The sequence below is a fragment of the Rutidosis leptorrhynchoides genome, chromosome 3 (genome assembly GCF_046630445.1).
Source record: "Rutidosis leptorrhynchoides isolate AG116_Rl617_1_P2 chromosome 3, CSIRO_AGI_Rlap_v1, whole genome shotgun sequence".
In the NCBI taxonomy this organism is placed as follows: Eukaryota; Viridiplantae; Streptophyta; class Magnoliopsida; order Asterales; family Asteraceae; genus Rutidosis; species Rutidosis leptorrhynchoides.
Window position 1 is genome coordinate 107,367,974 of NC_092335.1, and position 23,247 is coordinate 107,391,220.

At 33.3% G+C, this 23,247-nt stretch overlaps 2 protein-coding genes across 2 annotated transcripts; both read left to right on the forward strand.

Annotated features, from left to right (window-relative positions):
- The first annotated feature begins 49 nt into the window (after nt 1-49).
- Nucleotides 50-9,604, forward strand: LOC139900285 (transcription factor TGA2.3-like). The gene is made up of 3 exons (XM_071883072.1): nt 50-244; nt 9,119-9,364; nt 9,455-9,604. Exons 1-3 carry the CDS (start codon nt 50-52, stop codon nt 9,602-9,604), a joined length of 591 nt encoding a protein of 196 aa, XP_071739173.1.
- A 2,322-nt stretch (nt 9,605-11,926) lies between these two features.
- On the forward strand, nt 11,927-15,550 carry LOC139896623 (cysteine-rich receptor-like protein kinase 2). Its single transcript, XM_071879272.1, has 8 exons — nt 11,927-12,408; nt 13,189-13,586; nt 13,679-13,801; nt 13,911-14,041; nt 14,144-14,354; nt 14,428-14,659; nt 14,749-14,908; nt 14,980-15,550. Exons 1-8 carry the CDS (start codon nt 11,993-11,995, stop codon nt 15,283-15,285), a joined length of 1,977 nt encoding a protein of 658 aa, XP_071735373.1. The 5' UTR covers nt 11,927-11,992; the 3' UTR covers nt 15,286-15,550.
- Nucleotides 15,551-23,247: the final 7,697 nt, after the last annotated feature.

A 23,247-nucleotide genomic window follows, 5' to 3' on the forward strand; every position in this document is an offset into this window, starting at 1 on the left:
GGATTCGTTGGAACAACTACAACAATATATAACAAATTTATTAAGAAGGATGCGACCAATGTTCAATGCTTCTGCTATTACTCCCATTCTGGATGAAATTTTTTCACATTATAACAAACTTTTTCAAATGAAGAGAGAAGCAGCACAAATAGACATTTTCAATATTATTCACGGATGTTGGATGCCACATACGGCACGCTGTATAATGTGGATAGGTGGATTTCGTCCGTCTGATGTTATCGAGGTAATTAGTTTTTAATTTAACTGTAAAACATTTATATCTTTTTTTACTATTATACATCTATTTAATTTTTTTTTTTTTGAAAAGCAAGGAAATTTATTAAACACACCAGGAAAGTACAGTGCTCAAAAACTATTTTAAATATTATACATCTGTGACGACCCGGAAATTTTCGATCAAATTTAAACTTTAATCTTTATATTATTCCGACACGATAAGCAAAGTTTGTTAAGTTAAATCTCAAGAATTTTAAACTGTGTTCATACATTCATTATAACCTCGACCAAATTCCGACGATTCACGAACCATTATATATAAATAGATATGTATATGTATATATATATATATATATTATAACTTGAGAATATTAATAAAGTATTAAACGTATAATACTTTACACGAACGTATTTGTTTCAATATGATTTTCGACGAAATTAAAAAAAATATATATTAAATGATTGAATTATCAGAAACATTGAATTATGATTACAAGTCTCTGTTGAGAGGTCCACTATGATTTGAGAAAATCTATTCCTCTTAACGATATTCAGAATAATTTGTAAAGCTATTTATAAATAAAAATATAAAGTGTCATTTACGAAAGTTAGACAAAAGCTAGTGGAGAATTGGTTTCCATAATATTCTATTAATCTATTTTCAAACGTACAAAGACGTTTTCAGTTTAAAAAGAACTTTATTATTAAAATGTATATAACTTTTATAAATATCTAGAATCACTTTTGACAACTCATTACTTAACCAGTATAATAAATATAACGATATTTATATTTTATTTCATTAAATATATATAACGATTTAAATTAATATTATATATATTTATACGCATATTATACATACATAGTTTTTATACTTTTACTATACTTTAACTTTACCTTGACTTTACTTTTACTTTACTTTAACTTTAATAATTCACTTTAATAATTCATACTTTAATAATTCACTTTAATAATTCATACTTTAATAATTCACTTTAATAATTCATACTTTAATAATTCACTTTAATAATTCATACTTTAATAATTCACTTTAATAATTCATACTTTAATAATTCACTTTAATAATTCATACTTTAATAATTCACTTTAATAATTCATACTTTAATAATTCACTTTAATAAATCAAAAATCTATTATAAATAGAATTCAATAGGTTTCATTATTTCATAGAAACTTGAAAATATATTTCTTTAAACTCTCTCAATCAATTTATATATATATATATATTTGCTCTGTATTATTTCAAGATATTATTAGTATACATAAAATATTACGACGGAGTGCTGTCCGAGTGATTTCAAAATAGTTTTTTTGAATGAGTCGAAGCTAAGAAAATTATGGGTTATAGCTATGGAGGTGATGGGTATGGTTCATGGGTATGCTCGTGAGGTCAATCTAATGTTTATCATCTCCGTTGCGTCTACGTACTTTCCTGCAATATTGAATCTCAATATTGATACGTTCGTGAATCCGAGGCCAACCTTGCACTTGTTAAATGACGTTATATGTATTTTTACTACGAAATACAGTATTGTGAGTTTCATTTGCTTCCTTTTATATATATTTTTGGGACTGGGAATACATGCACTGTTTTTATAAATGTTTTACGAAATAGGCACAAGTACTAAAACTAATTCTACGTGGGTTTAAACCAGAAATATACCCTTAGCTTGGTAACATTAAACTACTTGTCTATGTACGGTAGGCGCGAATCCTAAAGATAGATCTATTGGGACTGACAAACCCCATCCTGACTATGGGATGCTTTAGTACTTCGAGGTTATTTTAAACACACCTGATCTGGTGTACTTCAGAGGGTAAAACATGAACGTTAAGGCTTGTTACCGGGTGCCTACAACTTATAGAATACTTTTATACACTTGCGAGTGTACATATATTTATAAACGGAAATCTTGTGGTCTATTAATATATTGAAATGATTGTTATGATAAACCTATGAACTCACCAACCTTTTGGTTGACACTTTAAAGCATGTTTATTCTCAGGTATTAAAGAAATCTTCCGCTGTGCATTAGCTCATTTTAAGGATATTACTTGGAGTCATTCATGGCATATTTTGAAAGACGTTGCATTCGAGTTATTGAGTTCATCAAGATTATTATTAAGCCAATTATAGTTGGATGTATTATGAAATGGTGTGCATGCCGTCAACTTTCGTTGTAAAGAAAGTTTGTCTTTTAAAAACGAATGCAATGTTTGTAAAATGTATCATATAGAGGTCAAATACCTCGCGATGTAATCAACTATTGTGAATCGTTTATAATGTATATGAACGGGTCCTTTCAGTTGGTATCAGAGCGGTGGTCTTAGCGAACCAGGTCTGCATTAGTGTGTCTAACTGATAGTCGTTAGGATGCATTAGTGAGTCTGGACTTCGACCGTGTCTGCATGTCAAAAGTTTTGCTCATCATTTTTGTCGGAAATTATCTGCTTATCATTCTTAGTCTAGACACATCTTATTGCATTGATTGCATGAATAGTGTATAGACAAAATTCATATCTTAGCGTATCTGCTAATTCATATCTTAGCGTATCTGTTACTGTAAACTTTGCCTGACATATTCCGTAAATTCCTCCGTAATCTACGAAACCTTTTGCTCTATATAATTAGAATACCACCCGATAGCCGGAAAATCATTTCATATCGAAAAATTCTTTATTCAATCGTACGAAATGGAATTCGTCATTAGTTCAAGTCCCTCGGATTCCGAAATGGAATCCCACTCAAGTTCCGAAAGCAGTGTGACCGGAATGGATCAACCAATTAGTCATCATCTATTCTGGATGAATTGGGGATGGGTTCGTAGCCTCCTTAATCATTGGAGACAAGAAGAAGGTGATCCCTTCCATCCGCCACATTGCCCTCTTGGCGAAGAACCTGAAGCACTTACCGGCGAACCTATCTGAAACACCATTTTCTCTCTTATTTCTAGAGTATCTTGTCACGATTACATACTACACCAAATTCTAGATTTTATTTATCCGCTCGTCCGAACCGACAATCACCCCGGTGTAATAGAAGAAGTCAACGAGCTTCGCGCTCGGGTAGTGGCTTTGGAGAATATCGTGCAAAGTTTATAAATACCAGCAGCAGCACCAGCAGCATAAACAGTACCACCATCAGCAACACCAACAGTACCATCACCACCACCAACAACAACATCCACATCCCACACCGCAACATTACAATCTTTATCTCAAACATCAACGTCATTCGCCCTGTAAATATCCTGGAATATCAACAACAACAAACGATGAAGTATTAATTCATAAACTTCATTGAAGAGATATCTCTGCGGCAGTTATGTAATCTCCAAAATCTTAGAGATTATTTAATTCTGACCGTAAATCGGATGAGTGAACGGAGATGGTAGAGTAGAAACTTTGATCGAAAATGGTGTACGATTTACAAGCTAGAATTGTTTTACCAACAGCATCAACAGGACCGTAGCATCATCAACACAGTCAGTGCCGTCAGTATCGTCAGAATCAACAGCACATGTAACATCACAAACTCTGTCAGTTCAAGAATCATTGTGGACATCATTACGAATCAACAACAAATATATTGTATCAACGAGTTATGAAGTATTAACTCATTTCCAATCGAAAGATTTATATGTATATTTTATATGTATAAAATTTTAAACCATAATAAATCTTCCCGTACTAAGCTATTATGTGTGAATCTTAACTACTCAGTTAATTCATATTACAAATATGCAATGATGTACATCCTTCTTCCGCAACTTAACCATCGTTAATTACAATCTCTGTCTCAATTCAATAAAAATCCAATTCATAATAAATCAAGTGTATTATTCGAATATATGTTTGATTTTACACTTTCATCATCTATGTACTCGAAACTTTTCAAATAACATCATTCGTACCTTGCGAAGTTCACAAGAATTTCACGAAAACCAACAAATAACAAAGTAATGATTCATAATTTCAATATTATTGAAGAAATACTTATGCAATTTATAAAGTTTTAGGGATTACTCAATTCTAGTTCCAACCATAAAACAAATGAGTTTAATTTAATATTAACTCATTAAATCCATATTACATCTAAAGAAAATATACACATATATTTTCATAAAGACTGTAATAAACTTCTTTTGTACAAAATATTAATTGTGAAATTTTTTTTAACGGGTAGGTAATACCCGAGAGATATATAAATTCACAATTAATATATTACATTTTTTGAAACTGATTCAGGAATCATCAACTATACTCCCTACTTTCACAACAATATCCATTCTTTCATATAAATCAAAACAATCATACTCATTCAAATTCAATTACATATTCTGATTTTGAAATCGCATAATTCAATTCGAAATATAACCAGTATCATCACTCTTAGATTCCTATATCTTTCAAAGCTATACTTTGACTTCAAAACTGTGTTAGAACATCATATGTATTAACGATTACAATATGTGCTCAAACCCTTTGAAATTCCTGAAGACACTTCAACTAAGGAACAATCGAGATGATGATCCAACCACATGTTACCCACAGTTATACACCTGAAAAACTCTCAAAACCCAAGTCATAGTTCGACACGTATCCGTGTTAGACCCTTTGGCATTTACTAGCTAAAATAACTTTTCAATTCCGTTTCAAAATAGACAGTTTTGTCACAGCTCCAGCAAGTCAACTTCGACTTCTCAATCAAAACAGTCTTATTATAACCTCGATAGATACGTTGCCCTTTCGCCAACGTTACTGGGGAATCGTTTATATTCACCACATTAGCAATAAACTTACCAACAACTTAACTGATCTTTGACTTTCCAAAAAAAAAAAAAATCATTATAATTATCGAAACCCTATCATATACTCATTCGTACCTTATAACAAGAATTGCCATACCAATTATTGAGAATCAGCAATCAGTATTTTGAAACCTCGCAGCATGTCTACATCAACAATTACATATACACACAAAGTCTACCTCCAAGACTTACATTCTTTGAATGAGAAATTTCTGAAAAACACCCTAAACTGCGAACCAGTTCTTGAAATTTTGAAAAATGCTGATGAAGCAGCAAAAACTGTAAATGACCTTAACAGTAAAAAGTTGGATGATAAAGGATAGTATATTGGCAAAGCTCAGAAAAAGAGAAGCTTTGGAACTGGAAAACGGATTGAGCAAAGTATGAAGGAGGCTGTGGACAAATCACAAAGGCTGAACCTGTCTTCAAAGAATCCAAATGATTCAGTACTTACAGAAGTCATTAATGAATACCTTGCTCCTGACTCTAAACCCCTGCGGACAATATCCTTCATCATCCTCTGATATTAGACATTCTAAGATATCATCGTATCTTTCATTATAAATATCATCCATACTTCTGAAGATATTTTTATAATTATTCTTATCTGAAATCATTTACCTCTTCGCGCTATCTGTATTATATCATAAAAGAAATTATTTTAGTTTCTAAATTCTGAAACATTCGAGTTTAAAATAAGAATATTCTTGAAGAAGTGTTGGGAGCTGAAGCATGAGTTAGTATAATATAATGACACTTGATCAACGTGATTATATTACAGTAATTCATGCTGAGTTTCTAAATGGAACATGATGATTCACAGATCATAACGTCATCATGTGCTATGTTACACGACTCTTGTATTCTCTTTGATCTCTAAATATCAAGAAAATATTTCTTGATGATTCGGCCTTTTTCGAGGTATTCTGGTAATTTGGCAAGTCAAGATCATGCCATTACAATTTCCTTCCTAGAACATTAACAATGTTCATTCCGAAATTTATATCTGCGAATTCTGGACTATTACAAGCGGTGCTTAATCGCAAGAAGAAGAAACGAAAGGACAAAGCTCCGAACTAGAAATGGGAGTATAAATCATAGCAAATAGAAGAAAGCATTAACTGTGGATGACAATGATTATAGAAGAAGCAAGGACTTTGAAATATAAGGGAAGATATAAAACCCAACAACAACCCAGAAATCATAAACCGTATATATCAATGCATATAGCAATATAAAGACACGGGAGAACTAAAAACACTATAAAACCAAGAGTATAGTAGAAGCAAATAGATTCTTCCGGAGGCAGATGAAAAAGAAGAGCGACAGATATGATAGTGAGGAGTATATCAAGAATCATCACTGGATGAAGCATATTGACAAATACTTTAAAATATGAGTTGAGAAGGTGTGAGTTGTAAGAAAACAAATGAGGTGGATTTATAGTGAAATATCCGACAGAGAAATCAAAATGGATTATCGCATTAATTCGAAGAGGATCATAATTTCCTTAATCGCCGAATAATCAAATCCAATATAGATTACAAAGATTTTCTTTTCGGAGATCAATCGTGATGACGTCAAAAGATACGACGAATCACTATTATCTTATTTCATTCATTTACGATAACTTCACTCACACGCTTCGAGTAATCGAATTATTTTATCCATGCTTCTTGAACATGATAAAACTCTATAATCGTTATAATAACATTCTCATTGTTAGTCATGATGACCTCTATCAAATTTCGGGGACGAAATTTCTTTAACGGGTAGGTACTGTGACGACCCGGAAATTTTCGATCAAATTTAAACTTTAATCTTTATATTATTCCGACACGATAAGCAAAGTTTGTTAAGTTAAATCTCAAGAATTTTAAACTGTGTTCATACATTCATTATAACCTCGACCAAATTCCGACGATTCACGAACCATTATATATAAATAGATATGTATATGTATATATATATATATATATTATAACTTGAGAATATTAATAAAGTATTAAACGTATAATACTTTACACGAACGTATTTGTTTCAATATGATTTTCGACGAAATTAAAAAAAATATATATTAAATGATTGAATTATCAGAAACATTGAATTATGATTACAAGTCTCTGTTGAGAGGTCCACTATGATTTGAGAAAATCTATTCCTCTTAACGATATTCAGAATAATTTGTAAAGCTATTTATAAATAAAAATATAAAGTGTCATTTATGAAAGTTAGACAAAAGCTAGTGGAGAATTGGTTTCCATAATATTCTATTAATCTATTTTCAAACGTACAAAGACGTTTTCAGTTTAAAAAGAACTTTATTATTAAAATGTATATAACTTTTATAAATATCTAGAATCACTTTTGACAACTCATTACTTAACCAGTATAATAAATATAACGATATTTATATTTTATTTCATTAAATATATATAACGATTTAAATTAATATTATATATATTTATACGCGTATTTTACATACATAGTTTTTATACTTTTACTATACTTTAACTTTACCTTGACTTTACTTTTACTTTACTTTAACTTTAATAATTCACTTTAATAATTCATACTTTAATAATTCACTTTAATAATTCATACTTTAATAATTCACTTTAATAATTCATACTTTAATAATTCACTTTAATAATTCATACTTTAATAATTCATACTTTAATAATTCACTTTAATAATTCATACTTTAATAATTCACTTTAATAAATCAAAAATCTATTATAAATAGAATTCAATAGGTTTCATTATTTCATAGAAACTTGAAAATATATTTCTTTAAACTCTCTCAATCAATTTATATATATATATATATATATATATATATATATATATATATATATATATATATTTGCTCTGTATTATTTCAAGATATTATTAGTATACATAAAATATTACGACGGAGTGCTGTCCGAGTGATTTCAAAATAGTTTTTTTGAATGAGTCGAAGCTAAGGAAATTATGGGTTATAGCTATGGAGGTGATGGGTATGGTTCATGGGTATGCTCGTGAGGTCAATCTAATGTTTATCATCTCCGTTGCGTCTACGTACTTTCCTGCAATATTGAATCTCAATATTGATACGTTCGTGAATCCGAGGCCAACCTTGCACTTGTTAAATGACGTTATATGTATTTTTACTACGAAATACAGTATTGTGAGTTTCATTTGCTTCCTTTTATATATATTTTTGGGACTGAGAATACATGCACTGTTTTTATAAATGTTTTACGAAATAGGCACAAGTACTAAAACTAATTCTACGTGGGTTTAAACCAGAAATATACCCTTAGCTTGGTAACATTAAACTACTTGTCTATGTACGGTAGGCGCGAATCCTAAAGATAGATCTATTGGGACTGACAAACCCCATCCTGACTATGGGATGCTTTAGTACTTCGAGGTTATTTTAAACACACCTGATCTGGTGTACTTCAGAGGGTAAAACATGAACGTTAAGGCTTGTTACCGGGTGCCTACAACTTATAGAATACTTTTATACACTTGCGAGTGTACATATATTTATAAACGGAAATCTTGTGGTCTATTAATATATTGAAATGATTGTTATGATAAACCTATGAACTCACCAACCTTTTGGTTGACACTTTAAAGCATGTTTATTCTCAGGTATTAAAGAAATCTTCCGCTGTGCATTAGCTCATTTTAAGGATATTACTTGGAGTCATTCATGGCATATTTTGAAAGACGTTGCATTCGAGTTATTGAGTTCATCAAGATTATTATTAAGCCAATTATAGTTGAATGTATTATGAAATGGTGTGCATGCCGTCAACTTTCGTTGTAAAGAAAGTTTGTCTTTTAAAAACGAATGCAATGTTTGTAAAATGTATCATATAGAGGTCAAATACCTCGCGATGTAATCAACTATTGTGAATCGTTTATAATGTATATGAACGGGTCCTTTCAACATCTATTTAATTTTTTTAAAAGCTTTGTTCTACATTTATATCTTTTTTTCTTTTTTACATCTAATTTAAATTATTAAAACCTTTGTTATTTTTTTTTTCCAGTTGATAATGAATCATGTGGAAATGTTAAATGGACAAAAGAGCAAATTTGACAACTTGAAAGAACAGTTCTTGAATGAGGAAGGTGAAATTAGTAAAGAATTTGAAGATTTGCAAAGAAATATAGCAACTTCTTTAACTGGACAAGATTTTGTTAATAAAGGTGATGAATGTGCTATGACAAATTTTGCAAGTCATATGTCATCTTTAACAGGAAAATTCACTATTTTCTTAGATTTAATGGAGAAGGTAAACTAAATCTTATACACTTTATAACTACAATATATGCGTTTAAATTGCAATACTTTGATATGTATTTTTCTTATGTCTATTATGTAGGGTGATCGACTACGTGAAAAGACTTTAAAGGAGATACGAAGTATACTTAAAGAAAAACAACAAGCGGCTTCAATGTTAACACTAAGTGACTACTTCAATCGATTGGTTGCTTTAACTAACCTTTGGGAAACTCGTCACAAAACAATTTAGCTTTATCCAAACTTAGTCTATCAATTGTCGTCTTTTATTATTTGTTTGAACATTTCTTATATTCATTATGTTTTTAATACTTTATTTACCGCGCTTATTTAGTTCTTCTACGTGAATTGCATCATTTGAATCTTATACAAAAATTTTGGTCTATACAATTTATGTGTTCTTAACTAATATAATACTTTTTCAATTTTTATTGCCGAAACCCGCAAATTTTGCGGGTCTTAAGCTAGTCTCTCTTTTATTATAAAAGTTTATAGTTTTTTTCCGAAAAAAAACAACCAACAAGATGTTTGTATATGTTTTGTATGAAGTATTATTTTATATTTTATATCTTATTTATTTGACGTTGATATTAGAAATATTCAAATGAATCCAAATTTTAAGTTGAGATTCAAGGGACCAATCAGAGTGCGGCATGTGGTGCGACAATCACATGTGATTGGAAAAAAAAAAATCGAAATTTTTTTTTACGAATTTTTTTTCGATTTTTTTTTTCAAATCACATGTGATTCTGCATGCCAATCACATGTGATTTTGCAAGTCAAATCCAATCACACGTGAGTGAAAAAAATTTGAAAAAAAAAATGTTTTTAAATTTTTTTTTTTAAAATTTTTCTCAATCATATGTGATTGGATTTGACATGCATTGGGTTTTACAATAACATGTAATTCGATTTGACATGCTAAATTTTAAAAAAAAAAATTATTTTAAAAAAAATCGAATTTTTTTTTTCAATCAAATGTAGATTGTCGCGCCACATGTCGCACTCTAATTGGTCCATTTAATTTCAAACAAATTATTGAATTCAAAATTGATAATACATAAAAATATTAATATGAATAGAATTTAAATTTTCATTCATATAGTAAATTATTAGCAATACTATTATTATTATACAGTATAAACCTTTAAAACATACGGAGTAATTACTTAATAATGGTGTATATTAAAATCACAGTGGTATAATAAATCAATCTGTATAGTAAAAAGGGGTTGATCCGTACACCACTTTAAATTTGCCATACACCACCAAATTAATTATTTAGACATTTTTACCCTTTCTTTTACACTATCAAATTTGTCATACACCACCAAATGAAGGGTATAAATGTCCAAATAATTTATTTGGTGGTGTATGGCAAATTTGAGGTGGTGTACGAATCAATTCCCATAGTAAAAAGCATATTACGTAGTACGAATTAACTAACCTTTTATTATTATTTTATTATTTTATTATTATTATTATTATTATTTTATTATTATTATTATTATTATTATTATTATTTTATTATTATTATTATTTTATTATTATTATTATTATTATTATTATTATTATTTTATTATTATTATTATTTTATTATTATTATTATTAATATTTTATTATTTTATTTTATTTTATTTTTTTACATACAAAAAACCACGGGAAACCTTGTAGTTTCCATTAAACTTGATTGTAGTTTTGTGTTTGCATTCACATTATAAATAACCCCTCAACTTTCCCTATATTTTCAGAATGATCCTTCAGGTATACACTTTTTAAGGGGTAATAAGTGTAAATATATAATTTAATTAAAATATAAGAAACTAACTTCACCCGAATTTATAACGGCTCCTATAATCTCACTGGATGCAAGTTTAAATTCTTCAGAGACCACCGTACAACTCGGAAAAATCTTAGGAACCCAACGGGACTAACTATACGCGAAACGTCACTTCTCAAAAAAACGCTAAACACAACGACAACCCGTATCTTCCCGCTCGGCACGAGTTAAATTTTTACGACGGCAGCGTCAAACTCGAAATAATTTTATGAACAAAACGATACTAACTACGTTCGAAATGGACACTTTTTAAAAAACGCTAAACATAACGACAACCCGTATCTTCCTGCTCGACGCGAGTTAAATTTTTTCGCCAGCACCATTAGGCTCGAAATAATTTTATCAACAAAACAAAACTATCTACGCTTGAACCGGAAAGATTTTAAAAACCGCTAAAGACGACAACACCAACAACGACGTATAACACATGGCCCGTTTTCCCTTCTGTAAATAAAACTGTGTTAAATATGAATACGCCGACCGAAAGCTCCGCCGCATTGCGCGGGCCGGTCCGAACTAGTTTACAATATTTAAAGTCTAGTCAACCAAACCAAATTGAATAGTCTGAACTTAACTTGAATAACCGTTTTTACTGACTAGTGGAAAAGGACATGAAAAAATAAATTACTTCAAACGAATTACGACTTTCGAGTTTTTCTCTCAAAGGCCCAGGCAATGAGCACTATCTTCTATAAATCAGAATATATTTTCTTCTACCTCTATACCTCAGTTAGCTAACTAAACTGGTCAACTAAAAAACATAAACACCCAAAACCAAACATGAACATGAAAGCACCCGAAAAAAGGCTGTTAACATGGCGACTAACGAGCCTGTCGGTGACGATATTAGTCCTCGTAACCATGTCCAAGCCAGTTACATCGCAAATCTCCGGGCCCACCGATAGAAATAGCACTTTAATGAGATACTATTGTAGTATGTACAAAGGTACGCATGAAAACTATTTCTTGATCAATCTTAACGATACGCTTTCAAGTCTACGTCATCAGTTGACGTCCAGTGGCTATGCTGCTGATCGTGTTTTGATCAATGGTGAATCCGTGTGGGGCCTTGCTTGGTGCAGGGGATATCTTTCGACTCCAGATTGTTTATCCTGTTTTGACTATGCAGTTAATCAGTTAAAAGTATGTGGTAATGTTAATGGTGCTCATGCTATTTATAGCGACTGCGATGTAAGGTTAGTGTTTTTTTTTTTTTTTTTCTTCTTATTTTTGTTGATTGTATGTGCCTAAATATATATACTTTACACTTCCACTAGAATCACTTATCTAATAATCTGAAGATTATAAAGTTATCACCAATTCAAAAACATTATCAATCATTAAAGGACATTCTATGAACCAACACAACCATAAGTAGTATATATTTGATTGATTTTCGCAATAAAGTATAGTCTAAAATGGATGATGACAGTAATATAAGTGATTATCTTGCCCTGTTTGACTATGTACTAGGCTTCCTTTTCAGATATTTATAAAAAACCACACACAGGTATGTTTTGTGAACACGAGTTAAAAGATAACGTCGAGTACTCGAGTGAACTACTAGGGTGTGCGTTAATGGGTAAACGGATAATGTTTTCCCTGTTACTCAGGGAAGGGGGTTTTTTACTTGACAATGATATTTTCATCATGATTTTCAACTATGCATTATTGAGTTGTATAGTACAACTCATTAATTCATATGCATATATAGTTGTGGTGGATCTATCAAAAAAATTTACTTGAGTGTACACGAGACTTATCTGGGTTATCACGTGATCGTTTCCGACCCTTTTCCCTGGTGGGCCCAAGATATGTAGGTTTGAATTTGAGACCTTATTATAACCCAACCACCAAGATATTTTGAGATGGTTATCGCGTTAATGCGTGGGTGCAAAATTCGACTCATACCGGGTGGTAAAGTGTAATTATACAAAACGTGACGTCGATGCTAAAAATTAATTTTTGCAATGTAGGTATGAGAACTATAACTTCTACGCTGAGGCTAACGATCGGGCTGGTGTGCTACTATGTGACAACACAACGTCGCCTCAGCCAACAGAATTTCAAAAAGCAGCCGAAAAGTTATTATCAGACCTTCGAATCGCTGCACCAAGAGCCCCAAAATACTATGCAGTTTCTACTAGGCAAGTTGCTGATGGTAGTGCAACCGTGTATGCCATCGCTCAATGTAATCTAAACATAAGCCAGAGTGTTTGTTCACAATGTTTGCAGTTAAGATCAGCTTCACTATACCAGTGTCTTCCTACTATTACTGGGCGTGCAATGGATAACGGCTGCTTCATGAGGTATTCAAGGACTCCGTTTTTTGGACTAAACCAGACAACCGATATTTCATCGCTCCTTTGGGATGGTAAGACCTTCAATCTTTTGAAAACGATCCCCTTTTCCGTGTAGTTTGTTATTTATTGATAAAATATATTTTGCGTTTCAATGTTTTTTTAGGAGATTCAAACAAGAAGAGATCCATTATTGGGGGAGTTGTTGGAGGTGTTAGTTTATTACTGCTTGTACTTGCATTTTTCTTATGGTATCGCAGATCGAAAAAGATGAGTAGAGACCATCAAGGTAAACACAAACGATTTGGCTTTTGTGTAATTAGTATTATTACTTGTTCTTTAGAACATATTTACACCTTAATGATGGTTTCTATGTTGTTTTCCATATATATTGCTAGATAAATCAGCTACATCAATCGAATTGCTGCAAGGTCCATCTACATATAGCTACAATGATTTAAAAGAAGCGACAAATAATTTCAGCGATGAGAACAGACTCGGTGGAGGAATGTTTGGAGAAGTTTATAAGGTAACATAGTGAAAAAAATTCCTTATATCTTTTTTTATGATTTTTTTATAATAATTTTTTTAACTCAACTCATTGTTTGTGTATCACGACTGCACGATACAGGGTACTCTAAAGGGTGGAGACGCAGTTGCAATCAAGAAAACTTTTATGGCTTCTGGTAGAGGAAAAAGACGATTCAACGATGAGCTTAAGATCATAAGTAATGTTCACCATCGACATATCGTACGTCTTCTTGGATATTGCAGTAAAGGCCCTCACTTATTTCTCGTTCACGAGTACATGGAAAATCGCAGCCTCGATCAATTTCTTTTTGGTGAGTTCCATAAATAAATATCATTATAAATCTTCATCCGGCTGCTAGTACTAAAGGTATTTCTATGCAACAGGCGACAAAACGATGACGTTAAACTGGAAACAAAGGTTTGACATAATCTATGGGATCGCAAGGGGTCTTGCGTACCTGCACGAACAGTACCATGTTACCATCATCCATAGAGATATTAAAACTAGTAACATTCTACTCGATAACGAATTTCAACCGAAAATTTCAGACTTTGGGCTGATAAGACTACTACCAGAAGATAAAACCCACCTCAGCACCAAATTGGCAGGCTCCAAGTATGTTTGATTCAGTAAAATTAAATTTACTAAAATAACCCTCTATTATTTAAAATCAACTAAAATTAACAAGTGTTATTAATTTACAGAAATAGTGGTTATGTAGCACCTGAATATGCTATCCATGGGCAATTATCAGAGAAGGTTGATACATACAGTTTTGGTATAGTGGTTTTAGAAATCATTAGTGGAAAGATGTACAATGATGTCATCGACGATAAATCAACGACTCAAAACCTACTTGATCACGTAAGTATATATTATATTGCATACACTATAATGTAAATATATTTTTTTCATTCAACTTTTCGGATGTGCAGGCGTGGAATTTATATGATAATGGGACGCATAATGATTTAATAGACGAAAAACTAGACCCAAGTGGATATGTAGTTGAAGATGTGTTGAAAATAATTGAGATAGCTTTGATGTGTACACAGTCGCCTGTTTCAGCAAGACCTTCGATGTCTGAAGTGGTAACTCTTTTGAGTGATAAATCAGTAGATGATAAACCACAACCAGTAAGGTCTTTTATTTCGGACGATGAGGTGAGAATTCAAATTTCTAATGTGGAATCATCAACATCCGTTGCTACTGATACAACTAATACTCTATCAGGACGTTGAAATTTTAAAGTTGTTAGTTTTTATGAGTCGATATATCATAAGATATGTATCATAACTTTAACTTGTAATATATAATGCTAAAATGTTGAAACATGTCTGAATTTGTAATATATTGTGCTAGAAAAGGTATATCGCCCACATTTCTGGATAACTTTTGTTCCAATTGGGAATGTATTTGTTAGACTTGCACCACAAATAGTCCAAAAATAAGAGTCAAAAAAACTGTGAAGAAATAGATCTCCAGAGCCTCAGTTGTTACTTGTTACTCATATGTTTTTTTTTTTTTTTTTTATGTATCATTTTCCTTTTTTTATTGGCCCAGTTCAAGCCCATAGTTTGTAGCCCTTCTTCAAGCCCAACTCTAGAACATTTAAAGCCGAATATTCTAGTATTATACTCCGTACCATCTAGATTGAACGGGAATGTTTTGTTCATCCTGTACTTTTTATTTGTCTCGATATTGTACGATGCTTGAAAAAAATGAAATCCATTGATGATTGAACTCACATTTTAGCACTAGCACAAACATTTTTCATTAATATATACATCTACATTTATATTTGTTTATATTATATGTGAATTTGAATTTGAACTAACTTCTTCATAATTTGAAGGACAACCTTAATACTATTAGGCCATCTAATAAATAACATTATTACTTTAAATAGAGGAACTTGTTGTGATTAAGAGGGGATCGCCTGGACGTTGGTAGAGAGAAATTTGAGAGAAAATAAGTCTATTACTCACAAGAATAGAATACAGAGTATTACAAAACTCAAAAACACACAAAAAAAAAAAAAAAAAAAAAAAAGAACTCTCAAACTAACACACTAGGAATTCTCACCACTCTCTAGGGATGTATTCACTCTTGGTTAGGATTACACATATCTCACACACACTAACTAGGTTGTGATTACACTTTTCTGAACGCATTACAATGAAGGTTTCCACCTCTATTTATAGGAAAATTTTGAGGAGGTGGAAAAGTGTGAACGGGATTGGTGTGAACGCATAAAAAGGTGGCTAGCCGTAATCGTTTCCAATTTGAATACTTCCATATGAGTTGTCAAACAAGTGGCTAGCCGTAATTGTTTCCAACTTTGCTTCTTCAACCGGCTTCTTTGAACATCTAGAAAAATCTAGATTACGGCTAGAATAGAAACATCTAAAAGATACGGCTGGAAATCATCAATTCTCCCCCTCCAGACGTATCCATAGAAAACATTCCGATTATGTCCCTGCATAACTCTAACTTCTCTCGAGTCACCACCTTTGTTAACATATCCGCAGGATTCTCCTTTGTATGGATCTTCACTAGTCTCAACAGTTGTCGATCAATTACCTCTCATATCCAATGATAGCGGATATCAATATGTTTTGTACGGGAATGGTACATGGAGTTCTTGCTCAAATCTAGAGCACTCTGACTGTCACAATGTACCTTGTACTCCTTTTGCTTGATTCCAAATTCTTGTAGATAGCGCTTTAACCACAACATTTCTTTTCCAGCTTCTGCGGCAGCAATATATTCTGATTCGGTTGTGGATAATGCAACACACTTCTGTAGTCTTGACTGCCATGAAACAGCTCCTCCTGCAAAAGTGTAAATGAATCCTGAAGTAGATTTCCTACTCTCAGGATCTCCAGCCATATCAGCATCCGTATAGCCTTCCAAGATTGGATCAGCTCCCCCGTAACAAAGACATATCTTCGTTGTACCTTTAAGATATCTGAGAATCCATTTTACCGCATTCCAATGCTCTTTCCCGGGGTTAGAGAGAAAACGACTCACTGTTCCCACTGCGTGAGCAATATCGGGTCTCGTACACACCATCGCATACATCAAACTTCCAACAGCCGAAGAATATGGTACTGTCGACATCTCCCCAATCTCTTCCTTGGACGAGGGACAAGAACTCTTACTTAACTTGAAATGATTGGCTAATGGAATGCTAACAGGTTTGGCATTGTTCATATTGAACCGTGAAAGCACTCGTTCAATATACTTCTCCTGAGATACCCATAACCTTCTATTCTTCCTGTCTCGGGTTATCTGCATTCCCAAAATCTGTTGAGCTTGTCCTAAGTCTTTCATGTCAAAAGACTTAGAGAGTTCCTTCTTCAGCTGGTTGATCTTCGTTGCATTTTTCCCTACGATCAAAATATCGTCTACATATAGTAGAAGAGCAACGAAATCTCCTTCAGAAAACTTCTGAATGTAGACACACTCATCTGCTGCAGTTTTCTTGTACCCTTGACTCACCATGCATGAGTCAAACTTCTTGTACCACTGCCTAGGTGCCTGCTTTAAACCGTACAAACTTTTCTTCAGCTTGCATACGAGATTATCTCCTGAAACCTCAAAACCTTCTGGCTGCTACATGTAAATTTCTTCATGTAAATCTCCATGAAGAAAAGCCGTCTTTACATCCATCTGTTCAAGCTCCAAGTTCATACTTGCGACCAATCCAAGTATGACTCTGATTGAAGTCATCTTGACTACTCGTGAAAATATCTCGTCAAAGTCAATTCCTTTCTTCTGTTGGAATCCTTTGACTACAAGTCGTGCTTTGTATTTCACCACTTTTCCACTGCCATCCTTTTTCAGCTTGAACACCCATTTGTTTTTCAGTGCCTTCTTCCCTTGTGGAAGTTCTACGATCTCATAAGTCTGATTTTTCAGAGAGAATCCATCTCATCCTGCATTGCGAGCAACCATTTTTCTTTGTCCTTATGAGATACTGCTTCATGAAAACTCTCTGGTTCTCCATCTCCAGTAAGTAGAAGGTACTCGGATTCCGGATATCCACTCGATGGAATCCGACCTCGTTCAGATCTTCGAACTTCTGGAATATACTGAGGAGATCCACCATCATCTTCGCCTTGTGATGGTCCTGGAACGTCTGGCAGATGGGGTTGTGGCTCCCCCTGCTCAGCACCGTCACTTTCCTCATTATCTTCTACTTTCGGTATTTCATCTTGCACTGCATGTTCATTTCTCATAAATGATTCTGTTGTTACCTCTGGCACCTGAGTGACAACATTTGATTTCTGAGATATTGTGGGGTTTTCAATATCTTCTATTGTCTGGCTTTCATGGAACACCACGTCCCTACTTCTGATAACCTTTTTCTCCTTTGGATCCCATAATCTGTATCCAAATTCTTCATCTCCATAGCCTATGAATATGCATGGAGTAGTCTTTACATCCAGCTTCTGCCTGAGCTCCTTGGATACATGTGCGTACGCCAAACATCCAAATACTCTTAAGTGAGAGTATGATGGATCCTTTCCAGACCAAAGTTTCTCCGAAACTTCAAAATTCAGTGGTACTGATGGAGATCGGTTGATCAAGTAACATGCGGCTCTGACTGCTTCTCCCCAGAATGGCTTTGGCAGCTTAGCTATACTGAGCATGCTCCGAACACGTTCCATAATTGTTCGGTTCATTCTTTCTACTATACCATTGTGTTGAGGGGTACGTGGAACTGTCTTCTCATGTCGGATGCCATATGATCTGCAATAGGCATCGAACTACCTGGAAGAGTATTCACCGCCGTTGTCGGATCGAAGACACTTTAACTTCTTTCCTGTCTCACGTTCTACCATGACATGGAACTGTTTGAAGTAATCGAAAACTTGGTCCTTCGTCCGCAAGAAATATACCCACACCTTTCTAGAAGCATCATCGATAAATGTTAGAAAGTCTCGGTTGCCTCCAATTGATTCAACCTCCAAGGGACCGCAAACATCAGAGTGCACCAGACTGAGTAACTCTGATCTTCTCGTTGAAGAGGAATTAAACGAGACTCTATGTTGCTTACCAAACAGACAATGATTGCAATGATCTAGTGCAGCGTCCTTGTCTACATTGATAAGCTCTTTCTTTATTAGGGTATACAACCCTTTTTCACTCATGTGACCGAGTCTCTGGTGCCATAAATTTTGTGACGCCTCTTTTTCTGCAACATTAAGGCCGTCTGTACAGATCTTCACATGAGTTTTGTATAGTGTGCCACAAATGTGTCCTCGAGCGACTATCATAGCGCCTCTTGACAATTTCCATGTGCCTCTACTGAAATGACTATCATAGCCCTGTTTGTCTAGAGCTACTCCAGAAAGTAGATTCAGTCGAAGATCTGGCACATGGCGGACATCCTTCAGAGTGATTGTGCTCCCGGAACTTGTCTTTATTGTGAAATCTCCAATTCCAACAATCTCAGCGGAACTGGAATTTCCCATTTTCACAGCTCCAAAGTCACCAACTTTGTATGTTGTGAAGTATTCCTTGTATGGAGTCATGTGGTAGGATGCTGCAGTATCTACCACCCATTCCGTGTCTTCTTCTCGTGAGACGTGAAGGCATGCCTCATCATGGGTTGAACAATAAGCTACATCACCAGTGATAGTAACTAATGTTTCTCCACCTTTATTCTTTGATTGTGAACTGCTCTGACCTTGTTCTTCTTTCAATCTGTAGCAGTTCTTCTTCATATGCCCCTCTAATCCACAATGATAGCATTTATATATTGATTTTCTGCTATCAGAGGACCTGCCCCTGCTCTTACTTCTGCCTCTCCATTTATTTTTGCTACTTATTTGTTGTCTCCCCCGATTCTCTGTGACAAAGGCATGGGTCTGATCTGTGCCCATGTCCTTTCTCCTTGCCTCTTCACTGAATAGGGAATCCTTGACCATTGACATGGTAAGTTTGCCATTCGGGGCTGAGTTGCTGAGTGTTACTACCAGCGTTTCTCAACTATCGGGATAAGAACTAAGTAGCAGTAGCGCCTGAACTTCATCGCCAAGCGGCATCTCTACAGACGATAACTGGTTGACCAAGCTCTGGAACTCACTGGTATGCTCGGCAACTGAAGTTCCACTTTTAAGCTTCATGTTGACTAAACGCCTCATCAACAGGGCTTTATTCCGAGCAGTCTTGGCCTGGTACATGTCCTCCAACTTTTTCCAGAGGACATATGCGTCTGTCTCTTGTGCAACATGGTGGAAGACACTATGATCAATCCATTGACGGATTTGACCAATAGTTTTTCGGTTTAACTTCTTCCACTCTTTCTCTTTGGCGGAATCAGGATTTGTACCCTTTAATTTAGTAGGGTCAAACAAATCCTTACAGCTGAGGAGATCTTCCATCCGAGGTTTCCACAGCGTGTAGTTGGTAGCAGTGAGCATAATCATGGCTCCGGAAGATGATCCTGACTCTTCCGTGGACATTATCACCTTACAAATAACTTTTCAACACGAACGGGGTTGAAAACTTCAGAAAACTTAAACACTCGACCAATGCCTCTAACCTAGCTCTGATACCACTTGTTGTGATTAAGAGGGGATCGCCTAAACGTTGGTAGAGAGAAATTTGAGAGAAAAATAAGTCTATTACTCACAAGAATAGAATACAGAGTATTACAAAACTCAAAAACACAAAAAAAAAAAAAAAAAAACTCTCAAACTAACACACTAGGAATTCTCACCACTCTCTAGGGATGTATTCACTCTTAGTTAGGATTACACATATCTCACACACACTAACTAGGTTGTGATTACACTTTTCTGAATGCATTACAATGAAGGTTTCCACCTCTATTTATAGGAAAATTTTGAGGAGGTGGAAAAGTGTGAACGGGATTGGTGTGAACGCATAAAAAGGTGGCTAGCCATAATCGTTTCCAATTTGAATACTTCCATATGAGTTGTCAAACAAGTGGCTAGCCGTAATTGTTTCCAACTTTGCTTCTTCAACCGGCTTCTTTGAACATCTAGAAAAATCTAGATTACGGCTAGAATGGAAACATCTAAAAGATACGGCTGGAAATCATCAGAACTGTCATCAAATAATGATATGCATTTGAATATTCTCATCTTCATCATCATATTCAATCATTGATCTTTACAATTTGTATATAGGTGTAATTTTGTATATGTTTGTTTGTATATGTTATTTGAGTTGAATATGAAAGTTTTTAATTAAGCTAAAAATCGACTTGAGTGCAAAGCACTCAAAAGAGGATTAAGGTTAAAATTCTAATTTCGAATAGGGGTATCCTCGATTAGAATGTTGGAGATTGAGGGGGTGTTGATGGTTGACTTTTGCCAAGCCTCCAAAGTGAATATTGAGTAGAAGGTTAGGCAATGTGTGCGTGTTGATCCTTCTTCAAATGACACTTTGCCTTGGTATTTATAAAAGCATAATCGGTGATCACTTTAGTAACTGCTATTCCATAACTGCTTATTAACCACTGCCATTCCAGAATGTGATGACCCGGAAATTTCTGACCAAATTTAAACTTAATCTTTGTATGATTAACATTTCCGACACGATAAGCAAAGTCTGTAAAACTGAATCTCAAAATTTTTGAACTACTTTTATATATTTAAATACCCTTCGGTTGTTTTCGACGATTCGCGAACAATTATATGTAAATAGATACATATATACTATAACTTGAAAAGGTAACAATGTATTAATTATTTGATACCGTACATTAAACTTATTGGTTTAAATATCTATTTTACTATATATGATAAGTTGAAATATTTATTTATAAATAACTTCCAATGTGTATTTAAAAACTGATTTATGTATATTAAAAAGATATATACATATATATATATATAATTTCAAGTTATTTAGTAAACGATAGTAACATTCGTTTATTGATTCGATTGATATTCAGATAAGTTAACTAAAGCGTTTAAGATGAACCAGTAAAACACTAATTTGCTACAGTATTTTCAAATTGCTACAGTACCCAAAATGCTACAGTGTTTTCGAAAATCACTACTTGCTACAGTGAAATTGAATTTGCTACAGTAACTTTGCTACAGTAGACACTATTTTAAAATGTATTTTAACAAATAGCGAGACGATAATTTATAGAAGTAAATAACCAAAACACTCAAATGTATAAGTTATATTTTGAGTGATATAATTTAGGGATAATTTAAGGCTATATTTTGACTAAGGTACGTGTCCCAAAATGTAATGTACAAGTTTTCTCAGCGTACGAAGAGACATTCGAAAAACCGGAACTGGGACATAAGTCGAGTGATGACGTACGACTTATCGAAACAAATATTACAAATCAACTATGCACGAGAATAAAATATAATATATAATTAATATATAATTAATTAATTTAAATTATATATTATATATATATTATAAAAATATGTCGACGAGCTAGTTGCCAAAACATTGTGAGCTGGAAAAGTTTCCCATGCGATCGCATGGGAATTACACTGCCCAGCCATGCGATCGCATGGCAGTGGAAATCAGGCCAGGTCTATAAAGCTCGCAGTTTTTTCCGAATTTATTTACTTTCTTCTTCTTAAATCTCTCTGTCTCTCAATTATATTTATATTTATTATTATTATTATTATTATTATTATTATTATTATTATTATTATTATTATTATTATTATTATTATTATTATTATTAAGATTAATATTATTATTAATCTTAATATTATTAGTAGTAATATTACTAATTAGTATTATATATATAAAATACTACGACGAGGTCATGAGCATGTCACTTTCAAAATGGGTTTTCGAGCGGGATAGAGTTAAGAAAACTATGGGTTATAGCTATGGAGGTTATGGGTAATGTTCATGAGTATTGTTTGCAAATCAAACCTAGTGTTTATCATCTCTGTTGCGTCTACGTACTTTCCTGCAATATTGAATCACAATATTGATACGTGAGTATTCATATCTTATCTTTTATATATTAATTGTGTATCCATGTCTAGTGCTCGAGTATATATATTTATATATTCTTGTATGCTAAATTTCGTCATTAAATAGTTTATAATGAATCGCGAATTAAATACATATATTACTGGTAAAAGGTATATGATATACATGTTTTTGGAAAGCTGGCGAAAAATCAATAACTTTTCATTTAGATACCGAATAGTTTCGATGAACGTATTAAAAGA

Excerpts from the sequence above, each read along its gene's own strand:
- LOC139900285 (XM_071883072.1), top strand. The coding sequence starts at position 50 with ATGCGACCAATGTTCAATGCTTCTGCTATTACTCCCATTCTGGATGAA. Across the intron at positions 245-9,118 it reads GTCCGTCTGATGTTATCGAG|TTGATAATGAATCATGTGGA; the intron begins GTAATTAGTTTT and ends TTTTTTTTCCAG. Across the intron at positions 9,365-9,454 it reads TCTTAGATTTAATGGAGAAG|GGTGATCGACTACGTGAAAA; the intron begins GTAAACTAAATC and ends TCTATTATGTAG.
- LOC139896623 (XM_071879272.1), top strand. The coding sequence starts at position 11,993 with ATGAACATGAAAGCACCCGAAAAAAGGCTGTTAACATGGCGACTAACG. Across the intron at positions 13,587-13,678 it reads TTCATCGCTCCTTTGGGATG|GAGATTCAAACAAGAAGAGA; the intron begins GTAAGACCTTCA and ends ATGTTTTTTTAG. Across the intron at positions 13,802-13,910 it reads GATGAGTAGAGACCATCAAG|ATAAATCAGCTACATCAATC; the intron begins GTAAACACAAAC and ends ATATATTGCTAG.